This window comes from Tupaia chinensis, unplaced genomic scaffold, assembly GCF_000334495.1.
Source record: "Tupaia chinensis unplaced genomic scaffold, TupChi_1.0 Scaffold144624_1, whole genome shotgun sequence".
Taxonomy (NCBI): Eukaryota; Metazoa; Chordata; class Mammalia; order Scandentia; family Tupaiidae; genus Tupaia; species Tupaia belangeri.
In genome coordinates this window covers 563,406-591,141 of record NW_006204485.1, presented here as the reverse complement: position 1 = coordinate 591,141, position 27,736 = coordinate 563,406, and the positions used below count along the sequence as shown (strand labels likewise).

The 27,736-nt window shown below is 37.9% G+C and overlaps 1 protein-coding gene across 3 annotated transcripts in view; it reads right to left on the bottom strand.

Moving 5' to 3' along the window:
• The window catches only part of CNTN1 (contactin 1), a 294,525-nt gene that overhangs the window by 94,307 nt on the left and 172,482 nt on the right, over positions 1-27,736 (bottom strand). For all 3 annotated transcript variants that reach the window (XM_006167209.2, XM_006167211.3, XM_006167210.2), the window contains exon 15: positions 10,981-11,101. In XM_006167209.2, coding sequence (XP_006167271.1) covers positions 10,981-11,101 — 121 coding nt within the window. The remainder of the gene's footprint in view (positions 1-10,980; positions 11,102-27,736) is intronic.

The window sequence follows — 27,736 nt, the reverse complement described above, 5'->3', positions numbered from 1 at the left end:
TGAAGAGTTTTAAGTCCTCCAGAAACATTTTTGCTAAAGAACAGTCATACAGGGAAGTTCATGAGCATCAAACACTAATCACAAGAAACAGCTGAAATATACTTTGATGGGAACTAAGAAGTAAAAATGTCTTTACAAAATAAAAATGAAGATATGCACCAATCTTCTTGATATAGATTATTACAGGAGAAGCCTGAAAATATCTAAAGTATAATATCTTTTTTTTTAAAACTAAGATAGAATGGTTTTGAACTATAAAGGCCCTTAAATATTAAGTCATTTATTGGGGTTTGAGTTCTAAATCCTTTTGGTCATATTATACAATGCTCTGTTTTAAAGGCTGATTCTGAAATTACTTCTTTTATGATACAATATCATTCCCAGTTGATGTCAGTATATATTTTTTGGCCCAGCTGAGGTGGCGTAGACAGAAAGAGTACCTACCACCCTGTGACATTGGAGCCACATGGAAGACGACGGTTCAGATCCTGGGTTGACCAGAAATATATCTGGTTCATGCACCTGTGATGCCGGCTGGATGAAAAGCAGCATGTGTATGAGTATACGTGTGTGCATGTGAGTGGGTAAGAGTGTGTATGTGTGTGTGAGTGTGTGTGTGTGTATGTGTGAGTGTGTGTGTGTGCATGAGTGTGTGTAGGGGTTGGGGGTACAGACCACAGTGTGACAGGACTCTGTCAAGAGTGCCTGTTTTTCTCTCTTAGGAAATAAAGAAGCATATGTGTTTTCCTATGAAGAATATACACATTCTTCATAAAACAAAGCAAAAAGAAAAAGTTCACTAAAATCTTTTAGAAACAACTTAATTGTCATAATACCAAGGATGACCTTACAATCTCTTGTAAAGTTATCTTACTTTTTTGTATCTATATTGTTTGCTTTCCTCACTATTAGTATATATTCAGGTTGAGTGGTCCTGGACCTCTCTATTAAGTGTCTAATGCTAACTCTGTTTTTCTTAAGTGTGATTTAGTGCTTAACTTCTACTGTGCTTAAATGATGATGGAGTAAGGAAAAATTCATAGCTTTCACCCTGTTTTCTCCACCTGAACTGCCTTCCTTCCTGCCTAAGCCACTCTGGTCCTTGTATCAGAATTTCCTTCCATGGTTTTCTAACAAATATTATTATCATTAGCTTTTTCATAGTCTGCTGATTGACTTTTATCTGGTTTGCACTGAAAAATTGGAAGAAAGGAAGACATTACCGTCTTTATGAAACACATTTCAAAAGTAATTTATCTCTATGTACATTTAAAAATAAATATTTATTTATTTAATTCCATTTGTCATTATTTTTTTAATTTGACCAGAGAGATATAGAGAGAGAGAACAGGTAAGTGAGAAAGCAAGCCGCTAGATCCAGGACTCGAACCGCAGTCAGCCATGTGGGAGTCCAGCACCTCAGCCACTGTGCTACCTGCTAGCCTCTCTATGTACGTTTTTTAAACAAAACAAATTGACTTGCCGATTACTTCCCAAGGATTTCCTCAAACAGTCATTGTCAAACACCAGGTGGTGACTATTTCATCACAATCATATAGCTTCGGATTCTAAAGGTTTGTCCTTATATTTTTTCTAAAAGTTTCACAGTTTTACATTTCACATTTAAGTCTATGATGATTTTGCGTTAAGTTTGTATAAGATCTGAGGTTTAAGCAAAGGTTTTTTCTTTTTTCTTTTCACTTTTTTTTTTTTGCCCACGAATGTCCAATTTTTCCAGAACCATTTGTAATAAAGGCTATCCTTCCTCCATGGAAATGCTTTTGCATCTTTATCAAAAAATTTGTCGAGCCCATTTTTCCAGGTCAATTTCTGTGGACAGTGCTGAGTCATCATGGTTAATAAGCCAATCTCCTAGCTATGAATTCAGAAACTGCCAAAAGGGGTCTAGAATTGTGTATGTCAATTCGCAATACTAGTGTATCTGAGGTCCAGCTATGTTTGCAAACTCCCCTGAGAGGTGCACAAAGATTAGCAGGTGACTGTAACTGTCTTGTAATTAAAACACACTTAATATGAAGGAAAAGTTATGTAGAATAAGAAAACCAGCACATACCACTGCTCATTTTTTTAAAAAAATGTACATAAATATAGACATAGCCTGATGTGAATGCCCTCCCTCTTTAAATCACATCCTTCTCCGTATTTTTCCCTACCCCGAAGGTAACCACTTTCCTGAATTTCATGCTTATTATTTTCATGCATTCTTTAATTTTGATCATGTAAAATTTATACTACATGTCCACACACAGACACATGCATATGTGTACATGTATATGTATGCCTATTTGTCTTTGCGGAGAAACCCGAAGTAACTAACAATTAATAACTTGATTAAAGGACAGCTTATCATTCTTACCCACCCGTAAGTCCAGACCACTGTGTACCCTGCACAGAATATGATTAGAGTAAAAGGGCTCTGCATCCAGTCCCCTTATAAAAAGAGAACCCGGAGAGCTAGCTGAAGGTGTCATCTATGAGCGAGAAAGCTACATACCAAGTGCCAGCATCTTGATCTTGGACTTTTCAGCTGCTAAGCTGTAAGAAATAAGTTTCTGCTATTTATAAGTTCCCCAGTTTATTATATTTTGTTGTAGCAGGTCAGATGGACTAAGAGCTTAGATTTACTCACAGGTTTACCGATTTCCTTATTTACCATGCATTTTTGGCATCTCAGAACTTTACACTGGGGTTACTTTCTGTTTTCTTAAAATTTACCAAGTAAACATTCTTTTACAAATAATCATTTGAGAGACGAATGCTATTTGTCTTAATATAACTTTACTCTTTTCGTAATATGAAATCGTATTATGTCTAGATATATACTTCTTGGTGGATAATTATCACTCTTAGCACATTAAAAATATTATTTCATAATTGTATTAGTTATCTTTGATGAATAACAAATTATCCTAAAACTCAGCAACTTAAAACAATAATAAATATTTTTATTTCTCACAATTTTAGCAGATCAAGATTCTGGAGTGACTTAGCTACATGATTCTTGGTCAGGGTATCTCTTTTTAAATTTTTTTTTGGAGAGGTTTTTTGCCATAGGGCGTGTGCACTCGCCAGACAGAGAGAGATAGAGAGCCAGAAAGCAAGAAATCAACCCCCAGCGGGGGATGGCCACGCCGCAATCCCTTCTCCTCCACTCTCCTCTTGGGATCTTGGGCACGCATGCACACGTGCCCAGCGTGAGTTTTAAGCCTTCCGGTCCGGGACGTGAACCACGGTTGGCTACATGGGAGTCCAGTGACATAGCCATTACGTTAACTGCTGGTCTTGGTCAGGGTATCTCATGAAAACTCTAATTAAGATAAGAATTAAGATTCGGCCAAGGTTATTGCCATCTGAAAGTCTAACAGGCTGGAGGACCTGCTGCCTACATAGCTCACTGAAATGACTGAATGATGAGTGCTGGAAATTGACAGAAGGCTTCATTTCCACCTCATGCAGGCCTCTCCAGGAGACTCTTGGCAGGCTCTTAGGACAGGGCAGCTATTTTCCTCCAGATTGAGTGGTCTAAAAGCCAAAGCAGAAGCAGCTCCGTGCTTGATGACTTTGCCGAAGAAGCTGCACACAGTCACTTCTGCTTGCACACAGAGCAGCTCTACTGTGAGTGTGATTACTCCAGAGCGGGCAAGCAGGGATCACTGGAGGCTGCCCTGCAGGCCGACCCTCCCAATCTGTTGCTGCTGAGTGAATTGCTCTTAGTGTGTATCCTGTTTTTGTTGTTGTTTTTGTTGTTTAAATCCTAACCTAGTCTGAGAAACATGAGATACTTCGTCACTGTGCTCTGCAGGCCAGGACCATAGGAAAGGCCCAGGTTTGATTCCCAGTCCCACCTCAAGGTGAGGCACAGTGCAGGCGCCTGCAGTTCTAGCTGGGAAGCTGAGGTAGAAGGATTGGGACATGGCAAGACCCTCACCACCATGTCCCCCCCCTAATTTTTTTTTCACTCTTGTGGCTCTTATCTATTTGTTTTCTATATTCTATAGACTTATTTATTTAGTTTAACTTATTTTTCTTGTGTGTTATTATAATTCTTGAATATGAAGAATCATGTCGATCAGAAATTCTACAACTTTTAAAAAGAATATTTATTTTTATCAATTACTTTTTGTAATTTTCTAGGTGCATATGTGCTCACCAGAGAGAGAGAGAAAGTGAGAAAGTAAGATACTAGGTCCAGGACTCAGATAGCAGCTTTAGTTTAACTTATTTTTCTTGTGTGTTATTATAATTCTTGAATATGAAGAATCATGTCGATCAGAAATTCTACAACTTTTAAAAAGAATATTTATTTTTATCAATTACTTTTTGTAATTTTCTAGGTGCATATGTGCTCACCAGAGAGAGAGAGAAAGTGAGAAAGTAAGATACTAGGTCCAGGTCTCAGATAGCAGCAGCCCATGTGGGAGTCCAGTGCCTCAACCACCACACCACCTGCTGGCCCTCTCTAATATTTTTAATGAAAAATGGTTTCTCTACTTTCTCTAATGTTTCTTCTCATAATCCAATTTGTCAAATGTTGATTCTTCCTTATATTCTCAATGTCTTAACTTCTTTTTCACAACTTACTTTGGATTATCTGTGCTCAAGTATAGTGATTTCTATCTACAAAGGTACTTCTAAAAGTTTGTGCGAAAATAGAATTAAAATGTGCATTTATTTGTGAATAGAAAAATTTAAAGTTCTTCTTAAAACACATATTTTCCATGAGCTTTTTGCAGATTCCTTGTATCTTTCTGTTCCCTAATTCTTTTCTAATCTATCTCTAATGTGCTGTTAAGCCACCTACTGAGTTTTTATTTTCAATGATTATGTTTCTTATATATTTATAGGTATTTTTTCCTTCTAAAACTGCTTCACTTTTATAGTATATTATTTCCCACTTATTTTTACCATTTCTCCTTTTATTTCTATAATGATTTTTAACTTGGGTATTTGTATTCTTATTTCAATTATTATACTTGGAAATATTTTGGACTTGCAATGTTTTGTTTTTCCTCTCTTGATTCTTTTGTTTCCTTATGTTAGTTGTCTTTTTTTATATAATTTAATATTCTATTCATCTAAACTTGGCAGAATCCTGAGGGACACTGGGTTGCAGGTACCCTATTTTAAAAAGAAGAATTTTTTTGCTTTGCCAGGGCTGTAAGGAAGAATGTTTATTTATCCACATTGTGAATTTTATGTACTAGACTTCCAGCACAATACTGTTTGAAGAAAGATTGCTTTTGCAAAAAGAATCACAACTCTGTAGAAAGAGTGGCAGACATATTTCCAAAGTGAACAGATAGAATAGCTATAAAAGGTAGCTTCAGAAATGAAAAGTAAAAATTATACGGTCAAGACAATCTTATGATTTGAAGGTGTTTGCCAAGCTGGAGAATCAGACAATATGTGACACTTTTCTGGTCTTTTTTCCCTAGCATCTTTGGACCCAATCAGTGGGTAAGTAAATCGAAATGCTATAGCTTTCTGTAGGTAAACATTTATGAGTAGTACAAAAAGATAATGGCCCATATCTGTTGGCCAAGGCAATTTTTACAGATTATTTTTAGCGTACTATCATTGCTATTTTTTTTCTTATTTTTTAGTCCTACCACATATGACACAGATAAAAGGGATAATGAGTTTTCTCTGGGTAGAAGTTTTATGAAATCAAATGCTAGGTTACATTGTCTTGTCATTACATTTTCTCTATTTTTAAATTCAGTTTTATATCCAGTTATAACTGATTGCTTCTTTCCCAGCTCAGTTTTAAAAATAATAAAAGGCATAAACTTAAAACACATTCTTCTTTCATGTAAATTATCTGCATCATACTTTATACACATACCCACACTCGCCCCTCCACAATTACAAACGTGGGCACATACAAGTGCACCCCCACACATGCACGTGCACACACAAACTGTCAAAGGCAGGAGGGCAGCATATTTTACTATATGTTCATTTCCTGCAAGGTAACATAGGCTAAACAAATCAGTCTTAATTATGTCTAGATATTTTTACTTTTGTTTTAGTCATCTGATAGAGCACCATAGTCTATGCACTAAACTAGTTTTGTTATAAAAATTTTTTAATGATTCTTTGGGAAAATTGCTCTCCCCTATGGTCTGCTCCCTGTCCCACTCATAGCACCAGCGTCAGCATCTCAATTGTGGATTACTGATATCTACATGTGAACTAGAATTCTTCCATCTCAGACTTGGCAAATGCCCACATGGCTAATGTTTACTCCATGAGGTGGTAATATGTTCTGAGTAACGTATACTCTTGAAGGCTGGAGTGCAAATTGAATCTTTCAAAAGTGATTTCCAATCTAAAGTGCTATTATCTCTCACTACATGAAATCGATTAGTTTTTTAAACAATGTTGCATGAACTGAATAATAATCCCTTTATTTCTTTTTCTTTTTTTTTTTTAAGAGTCCTGGCTAACATAGGGAAAAATAAATAAATTTTTAAAAATTAATGCCTTTTTGGCCACTTCTAGCTGAGGAAATCTGAGGAAATTAGAAACTTTCTTTCCAGTAAAATACGTATACACATATACACATGGATTTCTTTTCTTTCATTTTATTTTTTGTTGTAATTTTTGCTGGAAAGTGTGTGTGCTCACCAGACAGAGACACAAAGAGAGAGAGAGAGCGAGAGTAAGGAAGTACCCCTTATGGAGAATGGCCATGCTGCAATCCCTTCATCTCCATTTCTTCTTCTTTCCAGGATTTGGGGCACACACGCACATGCACCCAGTTTGTTTCTTTTTAGCGTACTATCATTGCTATTTTTTTTCTTATTTTTTAGTCCTACCACATATGACACAGATAAAAGGGATAATGAGTTTTCTCTGGGTAGAAGTTTTATGAAATCAAATGCTAGGTTACATTGTCTTGTCATTACATTTTCTCTATTTTTAAATTCAGTTTTATATCCAGTTATAACTGATTGCTTCTTTCCCAGCTCAGTTTTAAAAATAATAAAAGGCATAAACTTAAAACACATTCTTCTTTCATGTAAATTATCTGCATCATACTTTATACACATACCCACACTCGCCCCTCCACAATTACAAACGTGGGCACATACAAGTGCACCCCCACACATGCACGTGCACACACAAACTGTCAAAGGCAGGAGGGCAGCATATTTTACTATATGTTCATTTCCTGCAAGGTAACATAGGCTAAACAAATCAGTCTTAATTATGTCTAGATATTTTTACTTTTGTTTTAGTCATCTGATAGAGCACCATAGTCTATGCACTAAACTAGTTTTGTTATAAAAATTTTTTAATGATTCTTTGGGAAAATTGCTCTCCCCTATGGTCTGCTCCCTGTCCCACTCATAGCACCAGTGTCAGCATCTCAATTGTGGATTACTGATATCTACATGTGAACTAGAATTCTTCCATCTCAGACTTGGCAAATGCCCACATGGCTAATGTTTACTCCATGAGGTGGTAATATGTTCTGAGTAACGTATACTCTTGAAGGCTGGAGTGCAAATTGAATCTTTCAAAAGTGATTTCCAATCTAAAGTGCTATTATCTCTCACTACATGAAATCGATTAGTTTTTTAAACAATGTTGCATGAACTGAATAATAATCCCTTTATTTCTTTTTCTTTTTTTTTTTTAAGAGTCCTGGCTAACATAGGGAAAAATAAATAAATTTTTAAAAATTAATGCCTTTTTGGCCACTTCTAGCTGAGGAAATCTGAGGAAATTAGAAACTTTCTTTCCAGTAAAATACGTATACACATATACACATGGATTTCTTTTCTTTCATTTTATTTTTTGTTGTAATTTTTGCTGGAAAGTGTGTGTGCTCACCAGACAGAGACACAAAGAGAGAGAGAGAGCGAGAGTAAGGAAGTACCCCTTATGGAGAATGGCCATGCTGCAATCCCTTCATCTCCATTTCTTCTTCTTTCCAGGATTTGGGGCACACACGCACATGCACCCAGTTTGTTTCTCAAGCTGCCAGGTCCAGGACTTGAACCACACGGTCAGCCATGTGAGATCCAGCTTCTTAACCACCATACTACAGGCTGGCCCTAACATGAAAGTCTACGTACAATTTCAAGAAGTCTATGAATCCCTGCAAGCTTGTGTATGGACTCCAAATTATGATTTCCTGCACTAGCTAGATGAAAATGCATAATAAAATATACTTAAGGCAGGGAAGGGCTTATATATTACTCACTATTATTATAAGAATTAAATAAAATGATTTAATTTTACAACCCTGATTGAATTATATGAAACATATTAGAAAACCCACTTTATACATGTTTTGACACAAGCCCTGGAGAAATAGACTTAACTATTTCTGTTGCAAATTGTTCTTGATATCAAATGAATATCTTTTCTATACAAATGAAGTTCAGAGTATGAATATGACTTTAACAGAGATAAACAGTGCTTTTCATTTACCTATGCAATTTTATTATTATTCTGCTATAGTGGAGAAATTTAAATACTGAATCATAATTTTGAGTTCACTTTCCAGGACCCATTGCCTTAAGACATTTTACCTGAAACTAAAGGCTTTTGGGAAAAACAAAGTTTATTTCCACATAATACCTTCTATCACTTCTTTTATTGACTTCACCTCTATAAAAATGTCTCGTGTTAGGGACCAGCAGATGGTGTAATGGTTAAGTTGCTGGACTCCCACATAGTCAACCGTGGTTCAAATCCCAGACCTAGAGGCTTGAAACTAACACCAGGTGTGTGTGCTTGTGTACCCTAACTCCCAAGAGGAGAATGGAAGAGAAGAGATTGCAGTGTGTTCAACCCCACCAGGGTGATTTTTCACTTTCTGTTTCTCTGTTGCTTTCTGTGTCTTTGGCAAGTGCATACACCCGATAGCAAAAATGTCTTTAAAAACAATTCACATGGTAGTTATTTTTAATTACCTAAGTATGTGTGGATAATGCCATTACTATTCTGTATTACATCTGTAAATATTCCTCTTCCCTTTGAACACTACAGAATATTCTATAGTATTACTACAAGGAATTTACTACATGTGACTTTATGAAGACACTGATGCCCACGCATTGTAACATAACCCCTACTGTAATACTGATGCTAATTCTCTTAATAAGCAAGCAATGTCAACTAAAACTACACTCAGGCCATTGCTGGAAATGGCTCAACAGCTAGTGATTTGAGTAGAAAGAACAGTGTGCTAGGTCCCCCGCTCTGTTAACTCCTGAAAACCACTGTTCTCCTAGACGAAATATTCTAAATAGAAATATTGAATCTAAATGAATTTGCTTTGATTCAAGATTTTGTAGCCTCATGGTTTTATTTATTAATTTTCTATAAGTGATCTGTGGAATGAACATCAAAATTCAGTTGAAGAAATAAATTTTATTCAGACTTATTTGTTCTCCAGTAGAAAACATGTCTGACTAGAATAAAAGGCTTTTCTGCATTTTCCCAATTTCACTTTGGAACTCCATATTAACATTGAAATAGAAGGAAAAGCAGGAAGTATATGAGAGTACATGAAATTATGTCAATCTAGAATGGGAAGGGGGATTAAGAAAAATAAATGATAGATATTAGGGGTCTTCAAAAGGTTCATAGAAAATGAGTTTTATTTAAAAAACTATGTATTTAGAAAAAAACTTGCACCAAAATAAGTTCATACTTTAATTTCATGTTTTTCAAAAAATTTTGAAGACACCTCATTATTACATTATTTACTAATTATTTGGCTGATAGTGCAAAAAGTTGATGGCAAAATGTGTAATTAATGGTCAATGAATGTTTCTAGCCCATTAGATGTTCTTAGAAATGTTTTCATCGCACTGAAACTGAAAAAAGGAGCTAGAAAACTATAGGAAATAACTTCACAGCTCACTAAATAGTAACAAAACAGCATATATGAATTGGGTTAGGAGAAGATACAACAGGTGCACGGATTGCATTAAAACACATTGGAGAAAATAGTCAATGTTAGGAAAGTTCAGAAGAGAAGGGCTCATTTTGGGGAAACCAGAGATGATTTTATTAATGTAGTCATGCTTGAGATATGACTTATCTATCCTTAAAGGACAGATAAGATGTGGGCAACAAATGATGAGAAAAAGACATGGAACGAATTCTGTGAATCAAAGAACAGGTGCAGAATGACTAGTGGATGTTTGTGGATTAGTTTGAAATTGGAATTCAGTACAAGGAATGGTGAGCCACTGAAGATGAACAGACTAATGAACAGGTCAATGCATGGAGTTTCTTGGATGCGAAGCTAACGGGAATAGTCTTCATTCTATAGGCAGTGAGTAAAGAGCCAATGAATGATTTCACAGGAGGCATGGCATGATCAAAACTGGCCTCATCACTACAGCAGAGGCCAATAGCAAAGGGGTACAATTTCAATAAACGTGTATCCCATCACCTTCTCAACGTGATGGCATACACGTTTAGATTACACCTTCTCTTATTATTTATAAGAACAAAAGCACTAGTTTGAAAACCATCAAGAAATAGAAACATGACACAGGTATAAAAATTAACTTTTTGTTCTAAGATAATTTTGATAGATAAGTAGCACCCAAAGTCATAGTAAACAGCCTCAGAATTTTTTCCCTCAAAGTAAAAAAAGAAAACAGCATTATACTCAACCAAAAAAAAAACCAAAAAAGCATTAGCAGAAAATGAGAACTTTTGGTAAGTACTCAGCTTAAAGGCACAAACATTGAGCAAGAGGTATTTGTTATAATTTTCTAGTAAAACAAACAAAATCAGTGCTGTTTACTACTTGTCTGGCATAAACCACTTTTAGGTATGGGTCAGAAACAAGATCCATTCTGAAGGCATGGGATTGAGAGTTGAAATATGTAAGAATTTAAAGCAGAATTACCAGACGATTACACATATTTCCGCAAGTCAAATGCCTTTTGTGTTATGACTGTAAGATGTTGAGACTCTTACCTCGCACAACGAGATCAGCTGAGGCCGAAGAATTGTCCACGATTGTCTGGGCAGTGCATGTGTATCTTCCAGCGTGTTTCAGCTGGGCATTTCGGATCAGCAACTCTCCATTGGAATCCAGCTGTTACAAAAACAGCAATTGTTCAAATCAGTACATTTCTTTACCAATAATACGGACTTAAGATATATGAGGTACCTTTTTCTCCTAACACAATGGACACATTAAAAGGCATCTGTTTTAGCTATGCTAACTCTATGCCTTGTTCATGTTACTTATACCCTGTGCTTCAGGCTCTCCAATGAAAATAAAGTGACTGAAATAATTGCTTCAAGTACTTTTTAGATTCAAAATCTTCAACATTACTAATTCTGTAATCAGAGGGCTGTACTTACCAAAGGCTAAGCTGAGAGAAAACCAAGGGATCAAACTACTTCATTGGTATCTTTCAAGGAGAAATGTTAAGGTCTCATAATCTTAGTACTGACTGTCAAGGAGAACAAAGGAACACTACAGAGATGGAAAGAATTATTCAGTTCTGCGAAGTTGACCTAATTGACCCATGTCAATAAGTGCTATGGTTCATTTTACAAAGCTACTAAAAGTCTGCAGAAATTGGTTCAGTGGACAATTGTAATAGCTTGAACACAAAATATTCTCTCCTCCTCTGTTCCCAGTAGGGTTCAATACACATTTTTGAAGGCTTGAGGGGAATTTTGCTGCTGCTGATAGGGCACCACCTTAATGTATTTTTCAAAGGTAGCTAGTATTTATGGAATGTCTCCTCTGCACTGGGTCCCAGGCATATATGGCTTTCCAGATTTTGAAATCATACTCAACCTCTCCCCTTTTTCAACTTCTTTGTGGCTCCATTAAAAATTCTTGAATTGATCTATACCCTTCCATCACGACTTCCTCTTCCTTTGTCTGAATGTCAACATCTTGCTTGTGAACTACTATATCCTACTTGGTCACTATCTCCATCTCATCTTTACTCTTCTCCACTGGTTGACCAGAATGGCCTTTAAAAACTGCAACTACACTCAGCTTATCTCTCTCTGTAAAAGCAAACAAACCTTTAAGGAGTCTTCTTTCTAGAATAAAAACCGTAAGTGTTGCTATGGCCATCTTGACTTTATTCCCTTGGCCTTGTCCAATATTCCAATTCCCCCAGTCCTGCCACCTCACTTACACGGTGTTCTAGGAAGAACGTTCACTTTTAAGGACCACAAATGCATCTTGTTCTCTTCTATCTCATTTTCTCCATGGTGCTTCCTCTTCCGGAATTCCAGTTCCCTCATACCTCACCTCCTTACCTTATCACCTTCATCTAAATAGCACTGTCCCTCTCCCAATATCAGTTCAAATCAGGTCCTCAAGAAAGCCTTTCTGTTTTCTGTTGAGAGGTCCCCCTAAATTTTATCCTAGTACCTTGTACCTAGGTCATGTTGCATATCTTAATTGCAATTAATGTTTGTCTAATTATGTAACTCAAGTTGTTCTCCCTGAAAGAATCTATGTTTTATGTGAGGAGGAAAGATGTATGTTTTGTTTGGCAATGTGTCCCTATATTGTGCATTTATGTGTTTATCTCTAGGACAAACATAGTCTCCAGAACATAATAATGCTAAATGTATATTGTTTGAATAAACTTATCAAATCGTCTATTAAAAATTGTGGCATCTGCTCTTAAGATAATACATGCTACAATTGTTATTAGGTTAGCAAGTACATATAGCCCATGATAAAGACAGCATTTCTTAAACACATCGTGAGGTTTTGTTGGTGTAAAGATGGAGTATACACTCTTGAACCTTCTAAGATAACCCCTGCACTCACTCTCTGTACACAGATAGTATATGTGTTCATGAGAGAGAAAGAGAGAGAGAGAGAGAAGCAAAGCACCTCCTGACACGGCATGGTCACTTCACAATCCTGTTTCTCTGTTTCTCCATCCTATCAGGTTTGGGGACACACATATGTCCAGGGCATTTTTGAAACTGCTGGAGCCAGGATTTTAACTGCAGTTGGTATGTGGAATCTGGCTCACTTAACCATTAGGCCACAGGGCTAGCCCAAATGTTTTTATTAAAGAGATTTTTTTTAGTAATTTTACATAATTTATTTTCAGGTAAGATCATGGCAATGTTAAAAGATAAATTAGCTGAACTGAGAATAGCTATTGTTATCCATATTCATGAGATCAACAATCCACAAATAATATATTTCAAATTATTTGTAACCTAATTTTATGAGAAAAATAGAAAAGTTTTAGAAAAAGTGTACAAACTAGTGGAGAAAAAAATGTAGTTAACATATAAGAAAAGTGAAATCTCTATGCTTTTTAATTTACATGTATAATAAAGAATTTGATCTCACCCAAAGAAAGGTCTGGTCCTTTCTCTCAGCTTCCGGAAGGCAGGTTAGTGACTTTCTTTTCCTGAGGTTCTTAGAGTAGAGTGCAAAGTCTAATAGTGTGATTTAGCATGGCATTAGCATGCTTGTAAAGTAAGAGTAAGCATTTTTGGTCGTGTGGTATTCATGAATTTAGAGAGTGGATTAACCAGGTGGGTGACCAATCAATCAATTATGCCTACATGATGAAGCACAAACAAAAATTCTGGATTTGAGGCTCAGGTAAGCCTTGCTGGAAAGTGCCTGTGCAAACCGCCATGTGGCAAGGCTATTAGAGTAATCAGCTTTACTCCTTGGGGTGAAGACAATGGAAGCCCCATGACTGGTACTTCGGGACTTCGCCCTACGCACGTCTTCCTTTGGTTCATTTTCATGTGTAACTTTGTCCTATAAGAAGCTGTAACCATGAGTGTAAAACAGCTTTCACTGGGTTCCATGAGTTCCTGATAGTCAAAACTCCAAACCAAGGGTGGTTTTGGCAGAGTTCTGAACTTACAGTTGGTGTCAGAAGTGGGGGTAGACTTTGGGACTGAGTTCAACTTTGTAGCTGGCCTAACTTCTCATTACATACTCAACAGAATTCATCTAAGAGAGTAAGTAAAAAGATATTGGCTACAATTATATTCTTAAATTATTCTCTATATAGGGAAGATAATTAAATTTCCTGGACTATTATAAAAGCTAGTTGACATGTATGTCATTTTCTAGTGAGAAAAGATATATATATAAAATAATTCTAGTGAAATAATTTAAACACTCTATGTGTTTAAAACAGACTACCATAATGTGCTTTGACGTCCTCAATAGAAATGCACTTCATGCTAAATATTTGACAAAAGAAATGTAACATGTTTTCAAACTATTATGACACACTTAGAGTTGAGAAAGAGTAAGGATTGAATAAAAATAAAAACATTTAGTCCCATTGTATTCTTTAATTAAGTGAACTCAATACTTTGGTTGCCTCAGGTGTCTTGTTGAAAGAAAACCCTGTTGCTAAACACCCACTTTTTATTTTTATTTTTTTATAATAAGTATTTCATTTAACTTTATTTATGTATGTATTTATTTATTTATTTTATATTTTGACTAGAGAGGGACAGAGTGAGAGAGAGAGTGTGTTTGCCTGTGTGTGTGTGTGAGAGAGAGAGAGAGAGAGAAAGTGAGAAAGTAAGCTGCCAGGTCTGGGACTCAAACCATGGTCGGCCATGTCGAAGTTCAGCAACCTCAACCACCACATCATCTGCCAGTCCCTGACAACCGATCTTTCAAGGAGTCATGTGAATAGATTAAAATCTTAAAAAGTAAAATGCCTTAGCAATTTAAAGTGCTTATTTATCTAATTTTATAACAAAAATTTTAAGGGAAAATATTACAAAAATAAATCATCTATTGGGCAATAGTTGTCTTTTAAGAATGTTGATGTGTTCTATACTGAATATTCTTTTTTTCCTTAATGTAATGTTTTCTTAAACTCTTAATTCGAAATATAAAAATGCTGTTTGCAGGGTCAGCAGGTGCCACAGTGGTTAAGGCAATGGATTCCCACATGGCTCACCACTGTTCAAGTCCTGGACACAGTGGCATGAAAGTCATGCCAGGCATGTTCATGTATGTGCCCCAAATTCTGAGTGGAGAATGGACTGCGGCAGGGCGATCCTCCCTGGGAGATGATTTCCCACTTTCCCTCTCTCTCTGGCAAGTGTACACACCTATGTCAAATACCTAAAAAAAAAGAAAATCCCATTTGCATATTCACCTATTTTTATTATTTTAGGAATAATGTAGTTATTCTTATACTATCAGATCTAATAAAAAATCATAAACTTCTTTTTGTAATGACTTTTTTTTTAAGAGAGATTTTTTTGGTTATAGGGAGCATATGCTTTCTGGAGAGTCAGAGAGACAGAAAGAGAGAAACCACCCCACCCTAGGGGGATGGCCACACCTCAATCCCTTCTTCCCCATTCTCCTCTGAGGATTTTGGGCACCCCGTGTGAGCTTTAAATCATTGGGTCCAGGACTTGAACCATGGTCGATGACGTGGAAATCCACTGATGTACCCATTATGCCAACTGTTGTCCCCCCATAATAATTTTTTATATTAAATTTATTGAATCTTCACAATAAATGCTACAACTTTTGTTTTGTTTTATTTTTTTTGCTACAGAGCATGGGCCTTGCCAAAAAGAGTAGGAAAGGAATCCCTTCCCCTCCATCTCTCTCTTCTTTCAGGATTTGGGGCATGCACACACGTGCACACAGTGTGTTTCGCAAGCCACCAGATCCAGGACTTGAACTGTGTGGTCACCCACATGGGTTCCAGTCATGTTAATCACTAGGTCATGGAGCCAGCCCAATTCTTTACAACTTTTAATTAAACTACTCTAAAAGTTTAATGCTAAGCTCATTTTCATGTCAATTCTGTTTTAAACACTAAGCCTTAGGTGGGTAACCGTAGGCCGACTTTTCTGAGCAATAATGAGCACGTTTAACGTTTATCCTCACTTGTTCTACATTTGGTGAAGGTGAGGCACTGAAACACCTCAGAAGGAAAGCAAAGGAAAAATACACTATATTCATTCCCAAGATAGTTGGGTGTATATGAAAGCTTTCCTAAAATGTTCATAAATGCTACTAGCGCTTTCCATACCTCAAGAGAAGTTGAGGTTCTCGGCGGTTGGCAGAACGCTTACAAAGCAAGTAAAGATCACGGGTCTCAGCACATTCTAGCCACAAATTAGATATGAATGCTCTCTATATTTTCACTACAACCACAGCTTGGCTGAATTACAAGACTCTTCCTTTCATATGAGGAGAGTTGAATCACATACTGGAAATTGTGATAGCAAAGCTCAGGGATGTTCCAAAGCGTTCTGTGTGGTTGACCACTTAGAAGTTTGCCCAGTTAAAATCAGAAGACTTGCAACATGCAAATGGCCATTCCTGCCTTCCTCACCCCCTCAGCATAAATGAACCTGAATTACTAAATTTGATTAACAAGCTGAAAAAAATCATAAGCAAAGAAATACGCTGTATGATATACAAGGTGTAGATGAACCTTTCATGTTCTTGGTTGAAGATGTGCAACAATTAAATGTAAACTCAAAATTATTTTAGAAATGAGAATAAAAATTTAGAACTTAATATGGCTATTAAAGGGGCTGGCAGGTGTAGTGGTTATGGCACTGAACTCCCACTTGGTCATCTGTGGGTTGAATCCTGGACCTGGCAGCTTGAAAACCACACTGGGTACATGTGTGTGCGTGTGTCCCCAAAATCCCTGGAGGAGAATGGAGAAGGGATTGTGGCATGGCCGACCCCCTGAAGGGTGACTTCTCACTTTCCCTCTCATTGTCTCTCTGTGGTGAGCGCATGAGCCCTATAGCAAAAGCATTAAAAAAATAAACAAATAACAGGTATTAAAAAAAATCTGTTTTGACCCATTGACATCCAAAGTGAAGGCGCAGATATAGAAGGTTAGAGGAAAAGATACTTTTAATGTGTATATTTGTACATGTAAGAAGAAATTATTTAATATGTCTGACCTATGCTATATCTATGAAACAGTAAAAATTTTTCACTTTCGGTTCGTTGCAGGAGAGAAAAGGTAGCTATAGCAAATACATCAAATGCCACAGAAGACATTAAGACTATCAGCCACAATCCCACTAAAAACAAATACTTTGTATGGCTTACCTAAGTGGCAGGGACTGCTATAAGTACATGTACAAACTCTTGCTTTCCATTATTATTATTTATTGTTATGATTTTTCAATTTGACCAAAGACGAGAGAGAGAAGCTGAGAAAGCAAGCCACCAGGTCAGGGATTCAAACTGTGATCAGCTACATGGGAGTCCAGAGTCTTAATCACTATGCCACCTGCTGAGCCCACAAATTCTCTCTTAACAACAATGCTCTAAGATGGGACTGTTTTTCACTGTAATTAAAGATGAAGAATCAAGGGACCAGTAGTTGGCATAATGGCTGGGGCGCTAGACTCCCATGTGGTGAACCACTGTTTGAGTCCCAGACCTGGTGGCTTAAACTCACGCCAGACGCATGTGTGTGCATGCCCAAGATCCCAAAAAGAGAATGAAAGAAAAGGGAATGTGGCATAGCCATTTCTTCTGGGGCGGGGGGTGTGTGTGTGATTTTTCACTTTCTGTCTGTCTTTCTATCTCTCTGTCTTTCTGGTGAGCGCATGCACCCTATAGCAAAAACCTCTGGAAAAAAAGGAAAGAGATGAAGAGTCAGTACTCCTGTAACTGCAGCTCCTCCTCCTGCTGCTCCTATTGCTGTTACTAGAGTCTACCACTGCTGCTACTAAGAGTGTTGCTACACAGCTCCTTCCCCCGCCACCGCCACCACTGCGCTTCCACTGTGACCTCACCTACTTCACTGCTGCCTTTTAAGTGTCTGGGAATGTGCTGTTTCCTGTGCGTTTCCACTCTTAATTTGTGTAAGGCCAGGGCCTCCCTATTAAGTTTCCTATCTTAGATTAAGGAATCAGAGATTTTTCAGGTACATTCCTTGCCTAGGTAATATACACCCTGATTTCACCAGATCAAGCCGCTTTAAAGGGAGCACTTCGTAGATCAGTTTTAAGGTTCACAATTGGGTAAATAGAAGTGGTACTTCCTCATACATGTTATCATTTTATTTATTTATTTATTTGTGTATAAATCAAAGGTATATGAACTTAGCAGAGAGAGACAAAGAGAGAGGGAGAGGAGACCTCATTCTCCATGGGGCGTGGTCACACTGCAATCCATTCTCCCTCCTTTCAGGATTTTGGCATGCATGCACACCACCTGGTGTTTTTCTCAACCTGCTGGGTTTGAGAGTCAAAATACCTGGTCGGCCATGTGGGATCCAGCTGCCTTAACCACCAGGACATGGAGCCAGGCCTATCATTTTATGTTTTTCTGGTTAAACTTCAAGCAAAATAAGGTAGAAAACAGTAGTACAACCACCACCCCATACCTGTTTATTTTTGTTAATATACCAATCAACTAGATTCAACAACTGTAGATTTTTGCCATATTTGCTTTCTCTAATCGGCAGGCTAACTAGCTCCATCTTTCATTCTTCCTCTCAACCACGTCTATCTATTGCTTTCTCTAATCGGCAGGCTAACTAGCTCTATCTTTCATTCTTCCTCTCAACCACGTCTGTTACAGTCATGAATCCTTAAAAAATAAATTACTGTCATTGTACCAGCACTACTCAACTCATTAGCACTGCCTGAAGACAGTAGCTTGAATCTCAAAAAATTATAATGAGGTCATTCTGTTTCATAACAGAAAAGTCATTTTTACACATAATATATTAAAAAAACACTAATTCCCTAATGTCATCTAATTCACATTAGTGTTATTTTAAGTCATTAATCAATATTAAGATCATCAGATATAAAAATATTAAAATAACTTTAAAAACTTACAAAAATGAAGTAATATCATTGGATATATAAAACTTAAATAAGGGAAGCACTATTGGAATAATTACAATGAGGTTACTTGGTATTTATAGAAACAATGGACTTGTTGAACATCTCTAGATATGGCTTTTTTAAAGAATTATTTGTTTAAATTTATTTATTTATTATTATTTTTTAATTTGATCAGAGAAAGACAGAGAGAGAAAGGGAAAGTAAGCCACCAGGCCCAGGACTCGAACTGTGATCAGCCATGTGGTAGTCCAGCACCTTAACTACCACGCCACCTGCTGGCCCCAAGATGTGGCTATTTTTATACAAAATAAAAAGTAAGAGTGATGGCTAAGAGTCTAGTTCTGATCAAATTGCCCATTTTAGTTGAAAAATCATAGAAAAGAACATTTCCTTTGAGTCTCTGCTAAGTATTTTGAATATTGAACAAAAACATTAATGCTCAGGACCAGCAGTTAGCGTAATGGCTGTGTCGCTGGACTCCCATGTAGTCGACCATGGTTCGAGTCCTGAACCTGGCGGCTTAAACTCATACTGGGCGTGTGTGCTGGTCCCCAAGATCCTGAGAGGAGTATGGAGGAGAAGGGATTGCAGCATGGCCATCCCTTCTGGGGGGTGACTTCTTGCTTTCTGTCTCTCTGTCTCTGTCTTTCTGGAGAGCGCACGCACCCTATAGTGAAAAAAAAAAGCCTCTCCAAAAAAAAAAAGATAATGCTTTGGATTTAGAATCTATGTTTTCAAGTTGAAAGACTACTTAGAGATCATTTAATTCATATGGTTTCCAAATTGATTCCCATTAACCTTAGAGTCTTAAAACTCTTTAGACAATGTTCAGATCTTCAGACAGATCTTTGCCCAAATGGAAAAATTAGGTATTTTTAGGAATGTAACAACTCATGACAAAACAGTCTGATGTCTACTGACAGAACTAAAACATTCAAGTACACAACATTGAATTATAACATTCATAAGTCACCAAAAGCTTACATGCTTATTACTCCCTCTTTCTATTGACTGTAAGATGCTTAGGCATGTGAATTCTATGTAAAATGTGTGTTTTAATTTTGTATGAATTTTAGAAGATCCCTCAAAGCCAGAAATACATCATGACAGAACAAAGAGTTTCTCTATAGATGCTCAGTTCCTTCCAGCTAGCATCATGGCCGAGAACGTTTATTAGAGACTCACTTCTGAGATGTTGGGCTAGAGAGTGAGTTGGTCAGCTGACACGTTCTGGACCCTGGAAGTGTAACGACCCTGGAAGAAGCCAGCCTAAATCTAGACACAGCTAGCAGGCATCACCCCTGTCTGCTGCTGGAAAAAAATGACATACTGCAGTCAGGTGTAAGTAAAGGTGTTAGGGTAACAAAAAAGAGGTCAGGAAAGTTATATGTTTATACATAGTGAGGTATGATAAAATTCTCTAGTTATTCAACATCTTTCCAATCCCTGATAAGAATGGAGAGAGGATTTGGCCACGGGCCAAAAGCCTTTGTGAGTTCTATGCAGGTCACAGAGCTGTGCTAGGGTCCTACGTGTTTTGTACATATTCTTTCTTTTTTTTTTTTGGAGAGATTTTTGCTATAGGGCGCGTGCGATCGCCAGACAGACAGAGAGAGACAGAGAGAAAGTGAGAAATCACCCCCCAGGGAGGATGGCCACACCGCAATCCCTTCTCCTCCATTCTCCTCTCGGGATCTTGGGCACGCACGCACACACACCTGGCGTGAGTTTAAGCCCCCGGGTCCAGGACGCAAACCACGGTCGACTAGATGGGAGTCCAGCGACATAGCCATTACGCCAACTGCTGGTCCCAACATATTCTTTCTCTTTTAAACTACTCATCAAAATAAGACCCTTAAATTCACAAAGCACAGGAAATCTACCCTCTACTACTCAGACTATTTTGGAAATGCTTTTCTTTATTTAGCTTCTTACCATCTATGTTCCCAACACTCTTATCTGAGCAACACAGTATACAATGACCTCATTGTTTCTAACACATCATGCTTCCCTCTCACGGACCTGTCCTTCTATTCCTAAACTTCTCTTTTTTAGTCTTCCATAAGAGCATTTCTCTATCTTGGCTCTATCGACAATTCATTCCAGAAATACCATGTGGTGGGGTCTGTCCTGTGCGTTAAAGGATATTTAACAGCACCTGTGCTAAACAGATGCCTTTAACATACAGCTCCTTAACACCCCACAGATGTTACAACCAAACTGTCTCCACACACAGCGGAGGTCCCCTAGGGAGCAAAATTGCTTCAGGTTTAGAAGCAACGCTTTCAGGCTTAGCTCATCCCACTGTGCAGGCCTGGCCTTCTGCTGTGTCGTTAGCTCTCTTGCCCAGGATGACGACCCAGCCTGCCTTGTTCCCTCTAGCCTTTGGCCCCATAACCTTGGACAATCTTCACTTTCTTGTTACTGGTGAATTAAAAGTCAGTGAAATTTAAAAACAAAACTAAATGACTTCCATTTTATTACTATTAATCTTCTCTTTTCTGCAGTGGAGGGTGCAGGCAGTAGGGTGCCACTCAGTGAGGCCGAGGCCACACGGGAGGTTCAGGTTAAAGTCCTGGATCAGCCCAAACAAACTGATGTGGTGGTTGACCCAGGAGCTTGGCCTCCTGGAAGGCTGGGGCAGAGGATCACAGTGGTGAGATCCTTCAACAAGACCTACTCTCCCTGTCTCTCCCTCCTCCTCCCACACACCCTCTCTTTCTATGAGACAAGATAGACGACAGATAGGTATAAAATAGGTGACCATTAAAAACACACTTCTGACCGACCAGGTACCCCTGAGGGAGAAGAATACAATAATGACAGATTGCAAATATTGTGCTGGGAAAGTCATGACACATTTTTTGCACAGAAAAACATAGAAAAACACATCATGACTTTCCTAAAGATACAGTATGAAAAAAAAAAAAGATACAGTATGTATTTTTTTAATTGACAAACTGAAATCCTTTCTAGAACAAGAAGGGTTACAAATTCAATTAATAAGTAAAACAACTCTTCCTGTGTATTTACTACAAGAGAATAAATAGCTATTAAATTGGAAAATTAAAACAGAAACCATTTTATAATTGGACTTGAAAAATGTATGATTATTTGCCATCCAGCTTTAGTGGAATAAAGGGACAGCCAATAAATCGCTTTAATAGCTTATGTCCATGCTTCCAGTGTATCCGCCTTTTTACTTCTAAATGTGTTCTTAATATTACTCTGCATATGAGTTTAAATTCAAATTAAACATTTACCGGTCATGACCACACGGTAGTATAAAATCCAGTAAATACTTACCAGCTAAATGAAAGGGCAAATGAGGTAACAGGTACACTCCAGATACCAAACTCAATTTCTTTCTACAGTCAGTACTAAGTGTTTAATTATAGCCTTAAAATAAAAAGTTACGCTTTTAAAAGGTTATTACTTTCACAAGTGAGAAAGAAAAGAGAAAAAGAGAGACAGAGAAAGAGCACACCCAGCAGGGTCTTGACCCCAGGATCTGAGCGTCCCGGTCAGCCCGACCATGGACAGACACGGACATGGCTGGCATGCACCGAGAGATCCCAGGAAGGAAACTCTGAACTTTCCCATCTGGATCAGCCGTTAAGAATATTGCGGTTGACCTCTGCACCACCTTTCCTTCCTCAAAGTTATATTTTCGAGAAAAATAAAATAGTTCAGAAGAATTTTACATAAGGTATATTTTACATAAATATAACGACAATGTTAGTTTTCCTCCTTAGATGCTCATCAGAAATGTTTAAATAAATGTACATCTTTAAAAATGTGTACTTTTTCCTGATAATTAGATTATTCTAATTGGAAAGCACATAAAGGAAACATGTTTAAGTCATTCCTAAACTCAAAATGTATTCATAAGTATGAGAAATAAAAGTATCCATGTATCAAGTCCCAAATTAGGCTGGGCTGTGAAATTTGAAACCTTATACAAGGCTGCCACCTGGTGGTCATAACTGAGAATAGCAAGCAAGCTAAAATCAAAACTTGATTGCTAAATACCATTTATTATTGAAAATAAACTTAAAAATAAAAAACTAGATTCTTAAAATTTTAAAAGGTGATTTCTAATTTTTTCACAGATTAGAACTTCTGATATTTATTTGTAGCTATTAAAACTGTTAAAATGGTAATAATGACATCAGTTTTGACAGTTTTGATAGCTACTAAAATATTTGCATCTGATTGTTAGACTTACAGAGCATCTCGGATGTACGGAGTTGGCATCTGCATTTGTCTTTTCAGTGTTTTGTTTTCCCTAAGACCTACCACTGTATCTGCTGATGGGATGTTCTCAATGCATATTATTCAATGAACAAACGTTATTCACTTATTAGAATGTTACCAGAATTAGCGACCAGCAGTAGGCGTAGTGACTATGTCGCTGAACTCCCACGTAGTCGACTACAGTTCAAGTCCTGGACCTGGTGGCTTAAACTCATGCTGGGCACGAGTGCATGCGTGCCCAAGATCCCAAGAGGAGAATGGAGGAGAAGGGATTGTGGCGTGGCCATCCCCCTGGGGGGGTGATTTCTCACTTTCTGTCTCTCTGTCTCTCTCTGTCTCTCTAGTGAGCACACGCACCCCATAGCAAAAACCTCTTAAAAAATAAAAAAGTTACCAGAATTAAATTTTAAAACTTTAAGAAATATACGTATGAAACATATGTAGAAACACTATATATAAGAAACACACACATGGAGAGTTTTGCCTGTGCAATTTCAGATAATGGACAAAGAACAAACAGACGTCATTACTACAAATGAAGTCAGTAATATTCCTTCTTCAAATTTACTACCCAAGATGGTGTTAAACTAAACTACTTTGGCCTAAAACGGCTGCTGTACTCCCACACTTGGAGTCCTATGACTAAGGTGAAATCTTACATGTTAGCTGTAAGCCTGAGCTAGTTTCTGAGTTACAACCAATCACACTAGTCACACTTCTGTCAATCACAGAGAGCCCACCTTTTAGGCTTGCGAAGCCCATGGCCCAGCTGTAACCCGCGTCCAGTTATTTCTCTACTTCAGTTCTTGGCTTTCGATTTTGTATGTCACTTCCATTTTAGCAAACTTATCTACTCCTGTGACCACATGGTTACTGGAGTTCCTTGCAAACCATTTTCTGAGAAACTGCTCAATCTGAATCGCCTGCCCTTTGTCCAAATAAACTCTGTTAAATTTTGATTTGTCTAAAACAATTTTTTTGAACACCTGTGATCTCCATTCTGTTTTAATCCTCTAAGCTTCAGAGAAGAACAGCCCCTGGGAAAGGTACACTAATGAGCCTAGAAGCACCTATTAGCCTTGGGACCAAGGTGTTTTTCTTACATTTTACATGGTATACTTAGCAGTGAAGTCTGCCTTTCGATGTGGTGGCATAACAGGCACAAACTGAGCTGCAGTGCTAGAAGCCACATGGCTGACCACAGGTTTGGTTTCCCAGGTTGGCTTGAATACTCCACGCCCAAGATCCTGACAAACTGGAGGGCTGAGTACGGGTTATCTCAGTGTGATGAGATCCTACCAAGGCTGTTTCTCTCTTTCTCTCTCTCTCTCTCTCATATAAATGTTGTCTATGATGAATGTAATAAATAAAAGCTATCAAGAAAGAGAGAAGGAAGGTACCAGGGAAGGGAAAACTTGATTGGTCTTGTGTAGGGTCAAAAGACAGAATTTATTATTTTTTTTGATTAGTTCAATCATTTATTTCAAAATCAATATTGACTAGGGAACCAGCAGTTAGAGTAATGGCTATGTCACTGGACTCCCACGTAGTCGACCGCAGTTCGTGTCCCGGATCCGGTGGCTTAAAACTCACGCCGGGCGCGTGTGCGTGCATGCCCAAGATCCCGAGAGGAGAATGGAGGGGAAGGGATTGCGGCGTGACCATCCCCCCTGGGGGGTGATTTCTCGCTTTCTGTCTCTATGTCTCTCTCTGTCTGTCTGGCGAGCGCACGCGCCCTACAGTGAAAATCTCTCCAAAAAAAAAAAAAAATCAATATTATCTAGATCATTTTGCATTTAGAGAACCAAGTGCACATGCCCATCTACAGAGTGCTGAAAATGAGCATTTGATATTTTTAGTCAATGACGTTGCACACCTAGCCAGTGAGGAGGTTTTCCTGATCATAGGTACGTTACCTATCGATGAAACTCAATTGCGTGAGTGCAAAGATTGGCCTGCTGTCAGGATCCCCTGTGGATGAGCTGAAGGGCGACTCTATGAATCTTTGTGGTTATCTTCTGCAAAAGGGGGAGTGTACTAGGGTTGAAATGGTCTTTGACATTCTTAAGATCTTAGAAGAAATTGTTTCTTAATGAGTATTTCAGTTGCTTCTTTATTTTTCTCTCTTTTTTTCATGCCTTCCTTGTATTCTTAAAATTTTACTTTACTGGGGCCAGCAGGTGGCATAGTAGGTAAGGCGCTGGACTCCTGTCTGGTCAACTGCAGTTTAAGTCCCAGACCTGACAGACTGAAAATCACTCTGGTGCGTGTGCATGCATGCCCAAAATCCTGAGAGGAGAATGGAGGATAAGGAATCGTGGCATGGCCATCCACTCTAGGAGTTGATTTCTTTCCCTCTCTCTGTCTCTGTCTCTCTTTCTCTCTCGCTGGAGAGAGCATGCACCCTATGGTGAATATAAAAAAAAATTATTTTGCAATCATTTATATCAACCAGCACAATGTAACTATTACTTTAAAGGATATACATAGGCTATAAATATGAACTTTTAGCTGAATTATGTAATGTATAGCCCCAAATTTGTTGACATAGACTCCACTGCTTCTATGAAGTAACTATCTTATAAATTATGGGTGTTAAATTTCCAAATCATATTTAGGAAATTTTATTCAACTTATAAAATCAAAATTAGTTCTTTCAAATTCAAATGGTTCTCTTAAAAATATTCTAAAAAATTATCTAAATTATCTTTAAAAAAAGATCTGTCTAGATCACTTTTTCCTCTTAAAAATGAATAAAAATTGAGTGACATTTACTTTTCTTGCAAAAAGGCAAAACAAAACATGATTTAAAGATCATATTAAGGATTTCAGTGCCAATTCTGCTAATATTGGACATGTTTATGTTAACCACACCAGATAGTTTCACATCCAAAAGGAAAAACATGACTTGTTATGATTTCAAAATACAAAATTAATAGTTCTCTGCCAAGTGTTAGTTATCTTTTTTTGTTTTTGAGGGAGAGAGATCTTTGGCATAGGGTGCATGTGTGCTCACTGGAGAGACAGAGACAGAGAGAAAGCAAGCAAGAAATCACACACACACACCCCCCTCAACCCCCTCCCAGGGGATGGCCATGCTACAATCCCTTCTCCTTCAATTTCCTCTTGGGATTTTGGGCATGTACGTGTGCCCGTCATGAGTTTTAAGCCAGTGGGCCCAGGACTCGAACTGCAATCCACTATGTGGGAGTCCAGTGACATAACCATTATGCCATCTGCTCATCCCCTTAATTATCAATTCTTAAAGTGTAATTTTGTTTCAGAAACCAAAATGATTGGTAGGTTTACTGTGGGCTTAACAGTTAGAGGTAAACAAATGAAATGAAAAAGATCTGGAGTTACAGCTAATATGCAGATGGCATACATGCTGATATGCATCAACAGTTGTCCAAGTGCATTAATCTAACAAATATGTTGCAAACAATACCCCTCATGTCTTTCACTGAGTTGATTCAACTTTTGTTTCTATGTTAGCAACTGCTAACCTTCACGTTTCCTCCGTTAAGCAGGTTCTAATGGGGCTTTAGGCCCTGGCTGGTTGCTTTCTAGAGAAGCAGCTGGTAGGAGCAAGTGATCAGCTTGCCCTGAAACGCGACGACATAGGCGACCCACTGATACACCAGTGATGCTGCCATTCGACTTGTTCCTGCATTAATTCCAACCTTTTCCTCTGTTGTACTTATTGCTAGTCCCTGCCTACATTTATCACTATGTTCAATTACAGGACTTAGACTATATATGCTTTCTATTTCTTAAAATATACATATTTGACCCCTTTTAAATCATATAGGCTAGCTCCCCAAATTTGCCAACACACATATTTTGTCTATTTCTTTTTCTCAAAAAGCAAAACAAATGCTTTAAAGTTATCGTTATCAGCAAAGTACGGGGCTTGACTTCATTGGCCGTGAAGGCACTAGAACTTGGAACACGTGTATGCTGAAGTGCTGCGCAGTCAATATAAATACTGTCCTACTGATAAGGGGGAAGTACCCAAGGTCTAATAAAAACATACTTACTGGTTACTCTACCAAAATCCTCAGGGCTATTTTAGAAAAGTACATGAGTATTGCAGTTAATATAGAGAACAATGAAAAGTTTTTAATGCCTGTTTTTTGATCTCATGAAAAAAATAAAATCAGAGGGCCAGCAGGTGGGATGGTGGTTGAGATGCTGGACTCCCATATGGCTGACCTCGGTTCAAATCCTGGACTTAGCAGCTTGCTTTCTCTCTCTCTCTCTCTCTCTCTCTCTCTCTGGTCAAGTTAAATAATAATAATAATAAATAAATAAATAAATAAATAAATAAGTGAGTGATTCTTAAAAAATAAATAAATAAAAATAAAAGCGGGTCCAGCTTCTGTGGCCCAGTCAGTAGAATACTAAACTGCAGAGCTGGAAGTCACGGGATTGATGGTGGAGTCCGATCCCTAGCCCTGTCAGTCAACCTGAAACACACTGGGTGCCCGTGCACAGGCCCACAATCCCAGGAAGCTGCAGTGTGCTAGCTGAAGGAGGCGGCAGCATAATGAGGCCCTCCTGAGGATGCTTTCCTCTCTCTCTCTCTCTCTCTCTCTCTCTCTCTCTCTCTCCCCCTCCCCCCCCCCCT